At 34.7% G+C, this 13019-nt stretch overlaps 1 protein-coding gene across 2 annotated transcripts; it reads right to left on the bottom strand.

Annotated features, from left to right (window-relative positions):
* Positions 1 to 1222: 1222 nt before the first annotated feature.
* On the bottom strand, positions 1223 to 7946 carry LOC125664489 (protein draper-like). Of its 2 annotated transcripts, none has more exons than XR_008798974.1 (7): positions 7550 to 7946; positions 7396 to 7445; positions 6941 to 7072; positions 4384 to 6807; positions 3088 to 3195; positions 2503 to 2552; positions 1223 to 2392 (listed from the first exon to the last, which is right to left on the bottom strand). XR_008798974.1 is itself a non-coding variant. In XM_048897274.2 (7 exons), exons 1-7 carry the CDS (start codon positions 7621 to 7623, stop codon positions 2244 to 2246), a joined length of 606 nt encoding a protein of 201 aa, XP_048753231.2. In that variant the 5' UTR covers positions 7624 to 7759; the 3' UTR covers positions 1223 to 2243. The 2 variants fall into 2 exon arrangements, 1 of the variants encoding a protein (XP_048753231.2); XM_048897274.2 differs by having other exon boundaries at positions 4384 to 4426; positions 7550 to 7759.
* Positions 7947 to 13019: the final 5073 nt, after the last annotated feature.

Here is a 13019-nt window from a genome sequence, read left to right as displayed (position 1 = left end):
CGCGGGATACTGCTTTCTCTCTCTCTCTCTCTCTCTCTCTCTCTCTCTCTCTCTCTCTCTCTCTCTCTCTCTCTCTCTCTCTCATTTACGAGTGATAGTATCGTGAGATTCGCATTAATTTGTTAAATTATGATGTTATATTAGTTGTTTTAATCAGGGAAGAAGAGCCTCTATGCAAATATAAAATAATACAAAATAGAGTGTACGTGCAAAATATGAGTCCAGAATGTATGATGTATGAAGTTCTTTAAAAAATTATGTTCATTAGTGAAATGGAAAAAAGCCCGACAAATATTATCCTTAAATTTTATTATAATTATTGAAACATGATGAATAATTGTTGTTGATAGCGAAACAAAATTAATGTGCACTCTTGTCAACAACCCCCTCCTCCGCCCCTTTCCAGAAAGATTCTGAATACAAGAATGATGCTTTTGAAAAGCAAATGTTATACCCCCGTAATCAGATGTTCGGGGCGCATTTATATAGATTTTGGTCCGTCCGTCTGTTTGTCAGCGAAAACTTGAACCTTCGGCATAACTTTTGAATGCATGTTGATAGGGTTTTCATATTTCATATGTGTACTCCTTGTGACAAGACCTTTCTTTACATGCAATTCTTCACCTTTCAAATTTGACCTACTTTTGAAAATCTTTCACCTTAGCCATAACTTTTGAATGGTTACTTAAAATACATGAAGATATGAAATGCTTCACGCAGGCATACTTTTCATGAAGCGCCTATTTTTATTTTCAAAACAGAAATTCATTTCTTAAATGAATTTACATGTGTCTTGCATATTTATAAATGTAGATTTCATTGTTTGTAAATTTGTCAGTTTATGTCAAATTTATGCACTTTGAAATATTAGATATTTTGAAAATAGGAAACAAACAGCTTTTGTGCAGCATAATTAATACATATATGTTTGTACATATATGTATATAACTATTCACAATAAATATAGTTACCACATAATATTACAGTAAATAAATACCATAGATTATTTGAAGATCATCTAAAGTCAGAGGGTATCTTCTGTATAAGTATATACAGATTCTGACATTTTGGTACATGTGCTCTATGTACATGTATGACACACTTTAATAAATACTACTGTATATAAATATATTAGGTGGATTTTTTAAAGCATTTTATCTAAGAGAACCACAACTGAAAAAAAATAAATAAAACTAAGTATCAAATAAGAAAGAAAGAAATATTTTATAGTTATCATTTATTGGTTATATACAAGTATAAATTATGTAAAATATACATGTATACCCATATAAAGAGATCAGGTTCGGAATACAAAACATGAATATTTGAAAACTGATTTTGACAGGAATAGAAGAAATAAAATAAATGAACAAATAAACTAACTGTAAATTACAAACAAATACACCAGGATAAGTACATATATATCACTTCCCTTCTACATCCTTATCTTTTTATGAAAAGGTAGTGTAACACGATCATTTGGGACAAAATGTCACGTACATGTAGTTGAGTTCGATTCTGACATAAATATAAAGAATATTGGAATAAAAAAACCTACACACACAATAAATCAGAAATATATGTATACAAAGGGATGCCATTGAGTATCACGTCCTTATCTTTTTTATGAAAAGGTAGATTAAAGCGGTTATTGAGGGGAAATGTCGATACCGGGACCGGCTTTTAGCATCGTTTTTAATTTCTCGGTCCCACCGGTCCCGGAGTTTTCACATATTGTTTTACGAAAGAAGAAAATAATATGATCAATTTACTATCAGAATGTAGGCATGAGATCTCATACCTAAGTTATTGAGAAATGGGGCTCAAATATCCTGATATATTCTGTTTTTATCAAATAAAAGTATCTGGGACCGCGACCGAAGACCGGGTTTTAGTCACGGGACCGAGACCGAAGACCGGGACCGAGACCGGGTTTTAGTCAGTACCTTTGTGGTGTGCCCGGTAGGGATTTTAAATAATCCGAAATTAGTGTTGTGACAGTCCATTCATTAGCGTGTTTAAATTCTTAGACTTTCAGCTTATATTTCAAACATTTCGGTTGAGCATCACTGAAGAGACATTATTTGTCGAAATGCGCATCTGGTGCATCAAAATTGGTACCGTATAAGTTTTACATAGAGAACATTTTCGTGATTACTGCAGATGTACATAATATACTAGCTGTATCTAGTAGAATTCTATCATACAGGTTTTACGGATTATCATCTATACGGACTCCGTTCCTATGGTTCCTCACTGACCGGTATGAGATAGTCTGCTTGGTCCTCCGCTGAACCACTTTGATTTGTTGTTTGGTGACGTAGTCCTGTGTACAAAACCCGCTGATCCTGAACTTTTGTTGCAGGGGTGTAAAGCGAGTTGTTCTGCTCATCTGCATGAATTATGATATTGTCATTACAATTTGAATTATATGATACAACATAATTTTGTGATTAGAAAACTTCGTCTGATACATAGCTAATGGTAGAATAAATGACATACTGTTTAAAGATAAGACCCCGTACAATCGTCTGAGTTTGTAGGATATATATCTGGAGAAAACATAAAAATAAGTATACACTAGAAATTCACAAGACTAAACTATTCATATCAAATTTTATGTGGATTATCACCCATATGGAGACGATACCACACCACTGCCAGTGAAGAGCTGCAAAACTTTGGTCTATGCTCGGCATTTACCACCTTTGAACATGGCAGGATTTTTATTGTGTCACACCTGCTGTGACGCGGGACCTCGGATTTTGCGGTCTCATCTGACGGACCACCCCCATTAAGTCGCCTCTTACGACATGCACGGGGTACTGATAACCTCTTCTAACCCGGGTCCTCACGGGCAGCCATATAAAATGTATGGCACGCGTGGCCAATTACTTCCTTGAAACTTCCTGTATTACTAAGTTTAGTTCTTTCTAACGTTAATCCGCTACTGTTTACCATTACAATGAAGCTTAATAAAAAAAAAATACTAACATGGAAGTCGAAAATAGCGAACAGTGATCAATCTCATAAATCCTACAAGCAATACAAGATAAATCATGTATAACAAATCCTCGGTATACTTACACAATGAAAACCATTGATACTCCTATAACCACACCCAGAATAGATTGTGATATAAGAAGTCCAGGTATATATTTTAAATTGTTCATCAATTCGTCCCTTTCCTGCATTCTGTAAAATATGTGGAAAAAACCATATTGCAAATAGTCCTTATGCTCAAACAAAATTAAGATAATTATAAATGGCATTTTTTTGGTATAAACTAACAAACGACTAACTGCTTCTGATGCATGAAGTCTTAAAGAATTTAGTCTTTCCCACGTTACATTTTTACAGCAAAAATGATATATATGGATTACTGAAAAAAAAAATAAGAAAGGACCCACTAACAAAAACAAACGGGAAAAAGAATAAGATTGAATTTCACTCGTTATTTCAACCCTTGTATCTTGCAATCTTTGTAATTTTATATTATGTTGTACGACATACCAACATTTTCAAAATAATCATGCCTTTACAATCAATTTCGTTGAGGATTATCTTTCTTTACATACCGTACAATATAGAAAAACATGTCAATATTATATAGGTGAATAAATCATTTTCACAAGTTTCTCCCCAAGAAATGAAGCCCATTTTATATGCATGAAAGGTGACGATAACGATCAGTGATCAATCCCATAACTCCTACAAGCAATACAAAATAGATAATTGGATAAAGACGGACCCCTGGACACACCAGAGGTGGGATCAGGTGCCTAGGAGGATAAAGCATTCCCTGTCGATTAGTCAGATCCGCCGTTAGCCCTATATCCAGCTGATCAGACAAACGAAGTTATCCGTAGTCAAAATCTGGGTGTTGCCCAATTGGACTAAGGCCAGCAAAATGTAGTATGAAGTCGGATAACGAGTCATTGTAAGATTAGCACAGTGGAATTACAAAGATGGATACTTTACTTGACCTTTAGACTGGGAAAAGTTTCAAATAAAACAAGATTTTAACACCGCAAAATATGTTTTTCTACAATACCAATGATTAATCATTTGATGAATCCATGATAGAGTATGTCTATCCTGAAGAAAGGTTTAGCAAGTACGTTATAACCTCGTTATCTCAAATATCGATATCTTGAATACTATGTATATGTTGAAGTGAATTCGAAGTCCCAACTACATTTTCTCGGTGCACTTTAAGATATATACCCCGAAATCTCCGATATCTCTATGATTTTCTCGGCACCACCACGTCCGAGATAACGAGGTTTACTACATGTATTACATGCATATTCATAAATTCTCAGGAAGTATAAAGACAGTGTTACATTTTCCAAGCTTAATAAGTAAATATTTCTAACAAACCTTTGAATGAGTATGCCACGAGTTACTCGTCCTGTTATCTCTTCTACCATTGATCGTACGCCATAAATAAAAAAAGAAAACTTTAACAGATAACGCAATTCAAATGTATGTAAAGTGACCCCTGTGTAATCCGACTGGCGGATTAAACAGTGTAAAACAAGGAAATTATGACGTTGAAAATTTAAATAATGATAAGAATACCCATAGAGAAACGGATTTCACAGTTATCACAATAAGTAGTTACAGTTGATACGGTTACATGTATAAACTGGTAACATTAATATGCTTTATTTATATATCCATTTAATTTTTTCTGTGATGAATTATGACAGTATTTACAAAAGTTTACATCCCCTACTTGTGGTTTAACGTATTAAAATCGTATCTCAGTCTGTCGTTGAGATTTTGATTGAAAACATAAATCTAGCATGTTTCAAAAACATTGTTAAACTTTTCCAGTTGACATTTTCTAATAGTATATTGAATTCTAGTATATATCTCAACTGATTCGATACGCAAGAGCTTGTTCTGCGATGGTCAGTGTTTAAATCGAGGCAAGCTACTGAAAAACAAATTGATGGTATAGGGGTTTCAGCAGTCCCGATTGAAAGTCAGATTTTGCAAATTCGGTCGTTATAACGATCTAGTTCGTTAATACAACCTATCATTGGGTCAAATGCTGCCTGGCCTGTTTTATACCGATTGTTAGGCTGTTCGTGGCACACTGATTTTGACTACAGATAACTCCGTTTACCTGATCAGGATATAGGGCTCACGGTGGTTGTGACCGGTCTACATGGGATGTTTACTCCTCCTAGACATCCAACCCAACCTCTGGTGTGTCCGATGGTCCGTGTTTGCCCAGGTATCTATTTTATATTGTTTATAGGAGTTGTGAGATTTATCACTGTTAGATATATTCACCTTTCTTTGAACTGGTGACAGAAATACATATGCAGTAACAATATCGCACTAAAAATCATTTTTTTTTTCATTACGATACAACGCGAAAAGGTGAAGATAACAAACCTTGATCAAACTGATAACTCCTATAAGGATTATAAAAGTAAGACTTGGGCAAACATGGACCCCTGGGCATACCAGAGGCGGAATCAGGTGCCTAGGAGGAGTAAGCATCCCCTGTCGACGGGTGCAACTGCCCTGATTTCTATATCTTGACCAGATAAACGGGCCAAGATCAGTGTAAAGAACGGTATGAAACACGTCAGGCAGCTCATGTCAAATTATTGGTCCAATATCCGACTGGTCCAATATCCGACTGGCGTATATCTTATTTGAATTCTAGTTATGTATCTTAATTAAATCATTTAATTTTTCAGCTGAAATTAGCAAAACAAAACTGGAAATAGTGCTCAATCTAAACATTGACAATTATAACGTGTAATTCTGATAAATGTGTGTATTGCAGAGGTCCATGGATCACATCGCTCATGTAAGCATTTTCAGTTGACCTCGTTGCACTACAGCTCGTCCATACTTGGATTTTTCAACTTCACAATACAGACTGAATTGTATGGTCATGGATGTGGTCCATTGCAGTTTCTTTAAAATACTTCAGGTTGCGATGATAATCCTGCAGTCATTTCCTTAAGCTAACGTTGACTAACAAAAAAGTAAATGTCGTCACTAAAAGCAACATTCTTCGGTATAAAAGTCTTCCCCATCACTTTGAAGTTGAACTCTACAACTTGCTTGTATATCAAACAACCACACTTCTACTATTGCATTCAAACCTTTTCATCACAAAAAACAAAACAAAACAACTTTACAAAGTTGAAGGAACACCAAAAACATAATCTGCCAACATCTTATTATCCTTCATTTTTATTGTATAGTCCTGTTGGACTTGTCATTGCCAGCGATGTCAATATACTTGACAACTACGACCTAAAATCCCTCATTGTAATTCAGATTTTTCAATAGCCAACATTACTTCATTTGAATCATGAATGCCTATGCTAAACGATGGGGTATATATATAAAAAAAGAAAAAAACTTGACACCTTGTCAGAATGGATTAAAAGCGTAAAAGGAGACAAAACTGCGTATTACATATCCTTCTGTGTTCAGTAAACTAGAAGTGGTCAAAGAACGAATAGTTGATTGCTATTGCATTATTATTCTTTGTGATGCGTGAGGATTGAGATTTTGACAATAAATTGTCAAATATAGAAATATGCAAACTGCTGATGAATGATACATAGCATGTATCAGTAATATATCATCATATTATACACTGTCTAAATCAATATTTTCCTCTGTATCACCCTTATCTTGTAATGTTCTTATTTCTAAAAGCACATTCTAAATACTTATACCAATAACACATCCATGTGGGGAAAACCAAAGGTCAAATTGGAGAGCATCATCATCGGTATCTCCATTTCATGAATGAACTTTCATCTTAGATCCACAAATGTGATGTTTTAAAAGAAAATAATTTGTTCACATTGAAACTGAATTGAAATGAAGATCAATTACTGAATATGCATAAAGTAGATTTAGCAATATAGGTATATTGGGGGAATTAATATACCTGAACAACTTCCGTTGATCTTGTTACATATTCCTTTGCAGTGCGTGGGACACGATTGCCAACAACGTCTGCCATAATATCCATCAGGACATATTTCACTACAGTTTGTACCATATGTTCCCGGTTCACATTCTAAAAATATCAAACGTTTATGAATACATCCAATTTCAGTGACTATACGTGTATTTACTTCATTACACAAGTTCCCGGTTCACAATCTAAAAATCGCAAACTTTTATAAATACACCCAGTGTTATATACGTGCATGTGCATCATTACACCAGTCTCCGTGTTGTTATTAGCATCAACTGCTTAAAAACGTACAAAATTTAACCCATTTAGGGATAATTCCCGGATGCATTTTGCAATGACGCCTCCAAATCATTAGTTTCAAGCTGATGTTTCTAAAATGTAAAAAAGCTAACCATAAACAATAGAACATAAACGTGACTTACCTATACACCTGTTATTGTGCAGGATATAATCAACACAACATGTCCCTGATCTGAAATTGAAGATATTGATGAATATGTCCTCTATTCTTAAATGCAATGCTATAATTTCGTCTCAATTTAAACATGCTTTAGAATGTAAACGATTTTTTCTTACCCACACATATGCGGGTCCAGCGTGACAGATAAACAAACAAAATTCAGAAATGTGACAAAAATGACACCATTCATTTTGTTCACATTCAAAACAATTCACTTATACTTCCTGATAGATGATTCACGTCAATATCTCCGAAGTAGACGAAATAATGAAAATATATGTCCCCGTATTTTAACTACATGTAAGCATACCTTCATCCACAAACTTGTCTGAATGCAACAGTGTTCTACATTTAGCAAATTGCTTTCTAAAAATACCCATTATTCCTGTAATGGACCCCAGTACGCTACGTGTTCTTACACTTGGATGGGAACCTCGAAATAGACAATAAATAAATAATGAATAGATTAATTAGTCGCTCAAGCAATCTTAAAACATTTTTTAAGCTCTTTGAAGAACGACGAATGATGAAAAAAGCACCGGGTTCGTAGTATTTCCAAAATATGTTCTTTGATTGACCTATATACAGTGACAATACACTACGTGGAATGTGGAGTTATAGGTAATCATCGTGTCGTTGGTAATTTTAGTGTCTTAGTAACATATTACATAAACAAATATCACATACCACAACAAAACCCCGACAAATATAGATCATCTTCATTGATAACAAGAATGATACACCGATGTACAAATCGGTACGTCAGTCAATAGTTCTTCTAAACAATGTAGAATGTTAATATTTTTCGCTTTTTCGTGGTTTGCCATAAAACTTTATGTCTCTTGATAAAGACGGGAATTTCATTGTGGCCTTTTCAGTGATTTTATAAATATCTTTTCTGGCCTTGTACCTTGAACACACATACATATATATCTATATATATACGATATATTTGCTTTTCATGAAAATATTAATCGAGAAAAAATAATGAAGGCTTCATCAAATGACTATTATTTACATTGCATGGGAAACATTTACATAATTCATCTCGGCTTTCAGAATAAATCACATGTATTTTACTTTACTTCCTTGTGTGCAAATAAAGTTAATAATTTTATGATTTCATAAACCAAACGACATCTGCCATCTGGATCTCCTTAGGCCTACGCCAGCTTCAATAAGTAGAGGAAGGATATAAAATGATAGATATTTTAATGAGAAAAACACTTAACTTTTAGAAAATTTTGCAATTCATTTGTCTAATTAAATAGTTGATGCCTTCAGCATAAGCAACATTATTCGTCATAAATAATTTAGTGGGTTTTTCTCCAGTCTACGTCCTCTATTTCCTTCAAACATGCTTCTACTATTGCATCCAAATTTCTTAATTACAAAAGGGAATTTTAACAGCGCTTACATATAGACCATCTTATACATAATACACATACGTACTCTTGTTTTGTTGTTGTTGGGTGTTTTTTTTTGTCCAGCTGGACATGCCATTGTAGTGGAAAATGAGGTCCTGAAATTACTTTTTAAAAATGTCCCAAATTCAAATAATCCCGGTTTTAATCATCTTAATTCCATCTTTTGATGTAAATCAAAAGTGGATCCTTAAAAAATCTAAAGACCGTTTAGTAAGCTTGAAATCGCAAAACTTTTCTCAGATCAACATCAAAATCTATTACTTTTAAACACTTTATATGACCATCATAGACAGTTGCTTCTTCAACAAAAATGGAAAACGGAAATATTCATGTCCAGTGAACAGTCATCCCAAAAATCACCTTGTTAAACCCCATTCTGATTCCACACACAAGTAAAAAATATGTTACAACTCCTCATTGGTAACCAGGTCTTCCAATGGTCTCTTTGAATTTCCATGGGCACAAATTGTGTTCCTTTGTTATCTGACCTGTTTTTATATTCATATGAAGAAGAATTTATTCACAGGGGGTACTTACTCCTCTTAGGCACCAGATCCTCTGGTGTGTCCAGAGGTCCGTGTTTGCCCAAATATCTATTTTGTATTGCTTATACGAGTTATGAGATTGAGCACTGTTCGTTATCTTTACCTTGTATTCAGAAACTGCTACGTGAGGTGAAAAAAGGTCTTGATGTGGCCTTCATATTGCCATTTAGATATATCGACGATCTTTATCCATTAACAATAATAACTTTTAAGGGCCTCTGCCAAACATTAACCAATATCAAAACATATGAAAACCTAAATCAAAATTAGAAATACCCGTAATGTATTCTTTAATGATAAAAACTACAAAAATAGGTAGAAGGAATAGGGATTTCTTCATGCAAGGTGAAGATAACGAACAGTGATCAATCTCATAATTCCTATATAAGCAATACGAAATAGATTGTTGGGAAAACACCGACCCCTGGATACATCAGAGGTGGGATCAGGTGCCTAGGAGGAGTAAGCATCCCCTGTTCACCGGTTACACCCGCCGTGATCCCTATATCCTGATCAGGTAAACTGAGTTATCCGCAGTCAAAATCAGTGTGCCAAGAACGGCTCAACAATCGGCATGAAACACGTCAGACAGCATTTGACCCAATGCGAGGTTGTATTGACGAACTAGATCGTTATAACGACCATAGAATTTGCAAAATGCTGACTTCAATCGAGACTACTGAAACCCCATAACCATCTCCTTGTTTGTCAGTAGCTTACCTCGATTTAAAAACTGACTATACGCAGAACAAGCTCTTGCATATCGAATCAGTTGAGATATATAAACACCATATACAGGTGATAATGGAATATTGCTACATAAATATGGGAATTTGACGATGGAGAAACTGAAATCATCCCGTTTGTCATACAGTTGAGTTGTCAGTTTGCCGTTAATGTCTACTTTCAATAAAATATCTAAGTATGAAACAGAAGTGGACGACTCTGTGGTGTCCTTTATTTCGAGCTCAAAGGGATATATCAAATCGACATATGAATGATAGCTATTATTGTTAATAGACAAAACGTCATCGATATATCGAATTGTCGAATTGAATTTCGCGTAGAAGTTTTTGAATAAATTCTGCTTCATAAGAATATAGAAACAGGTAAGCTAACAAAGGAGCACAATTCGTGCCCATGGGAATTACAACAGACCGTAGGAAGACCTGAGCACCAAAGACGACGAAGATATTGTCAATGAGTAACTCTAGGATAATTTTTATTTCAACTTCATAGTACTTGTGCGAGGAATCAGAGTGGTTTTTAACAAAATAAGTTTTTGAATGACTGATCACTAGATATGAATATTTTCTTTTTCTGATTTTGTTGAAGAAGCAACTATCTGTGATGTCAAAAGTCTAGTCTTTAATTTATCGTGAGAAATGGTCGTGTATAGTGTTTCAAGTTTACTAAAGGTGCTTTAATATTTTTTTTAGAATCACCATTTCATTAACACCACTTCTGGCATATGTAGTCACACAGTAAGTTTGAAGTTTCTCCTTCACAGCTGTTAATATTTTCGTGAGGAGCAAAGATGGGGGCTTGGTAGAACACTTACTGGATCCAGCAATATATCTTTGCAAGGGATTTTATGTAGTGTAGGAATCCAGTATAGGTACGATAATTCATATTCATTCGACCCATTGACTGGGATATTAAATGTCTAAAACTGAAGCTTAGTTTTGAAGAATTTCATCTTTTGAAAGAACTGTTCGAGTATAAGTATGATTACCAAAAGTGGAATTAATTCCAAGTTCGTTTAAAATACAGTTGTATCAAAAGTTTAAATTTCATGATAAAAGGGGTAAGGGTTTTGATTCCAGAATGGAGCCAAAATTATTATAGTGATTATTGTCTTGATTATTTAATAGACGTTTTTTATTTTACTTATACGGTATAGAAACTAAATGCATATTTAGGGAAAGCAGGAAAGGATGCAGGAAAATTGCATATTTTACAACGCACAGGTTTTGTAATCTAGGACAGGTACAAGTTAGTAATATCGTGTTAATTCTACATATATTACGTTTGGTAAAGCACTTTCTTCAGTATTGGTACTTTCGATGGCATTTAATGTTAGTTTTCTTTTTGTTTTATACTTTTGCTGAAAATAAGAATTTAGCTGATATATTTTTCTAGGTTTTATAACCCTTGGAGATAATGATGCATGTATCTAGTACCCAGGTGCCCGATAAAAAATGGGCTTCTTAGTATATGAAATTGTAAATACGTCACCAGAAATATCCGTTTGTAATGATCAAGCTAGAGGGTGTTGTGACAATACATCGGAATTTGAATGAGGTGGTTAGGAGGAGTTAACAGCCCCTGTTGACCGGTGATGTTTGGTTACCACTGAGAGATGAACGGGTCTACATTTTCATTCATGGAGGACCTCTCACCACGACACAGTATTCAGCCTGATCAAAATTAGTTGTACCGTTAAGCATTAATATCTATACTACAGTATGCCATCGTTAATATCATTATCCATACTATCCAATGTCATCGTTTACATCATCACCCATACTAAATAATGTTACCGTTAATATAATTATCCATACTGCATAATGTTTCCCTAAACACTATCATTCATACCACATACGGTCACCGTTAATGGGTTGTTTGTTTCACTCATATTATGACATCACCAACTGCAAGTGTAGTACCCCAGATTTAGACATATGCTTACATGTACCTCTCAGGACCTCAGTCGATCTTTTTAACATGTCAGCGTCTGTTCCGAAGAGGGGTTTCCCTTTTTTGGGGTCATATCCACAATATCCGTGATTCTCACTTCTTAATGCCAAGCGTTTGGCGAAGATGCAGTTATTACATGCAATCGGGTTTCAAGTTTGACGCGTCCATGGAACGAATGAGATTCGATATCACGACTTCCCGATCAGTCACTGTAAAAGGTCACTGTCAACAAAGTAATTAAAAGGTGAAGATAAAGAAAAGTGAGCAATGTTGTAACTCATAAAAAGAATATAAAATTAAGAGTTGGCTAAAATATAGACTTCTGGGCACCCCAGGGTTGGGATCAGGTACTTAGGAGGAATATCATCCCCAGTTGACCGGTCACACCCGCCATGAGCCCCATGGCTGGATCAAGTAAACGGAATAAACTGTAGTCAAAATCAATGCACCGAGAACGGCCTAATAATTGATATGAAACACGTCAGACAACATAGGAGTTATGAGAGTGATGACTGTTCGTTATCTTCACCTTTCATATGACCCAATGATAGGTTATATTTGGAATTTAGATAGAACGATGCTAGAATTAGCGAAATGCTGACTTTAAAGGAACTCCTGTAAATTATTTGCCTGAATTCAAAAGATGTACTTACATGTTTTCGCGTATCGAATCAGTTGAGAGACCTAAACAACATATACAGGTGATAACGAAATATTGGTACATATAAACACGCTAACTCCTCAACCACGAAATTATGACGCATCAATAGTGTGTATCAATCAATGAACATTTGACCCAAATAGATAGCAATTCTTGCGTTGTAAATAAGAGACAAAATACCGTTTTTGAGTGTCTCCAATATGTAGAAACAGTACAAAAATGCAGTAGAAATAATAATGACTAATATTGATAA

Source organism: Ostrea edulis, chromosome 1 (assembly GCF_947568905.1).
Source record: "Ostrea edulis chromosome 1, xbOstEdul1.1, whole genome shotgun sequence".
Taxonomy (NCBI): Eukaryota; Metazoa; Mollusca; class Bivalvia; order Ostreida; family Ostreidae; genus Ostrea; species Ostrea edulis.
This window is presented reverse-complemented; position numbering and strand designations above follow the sequence as displayed.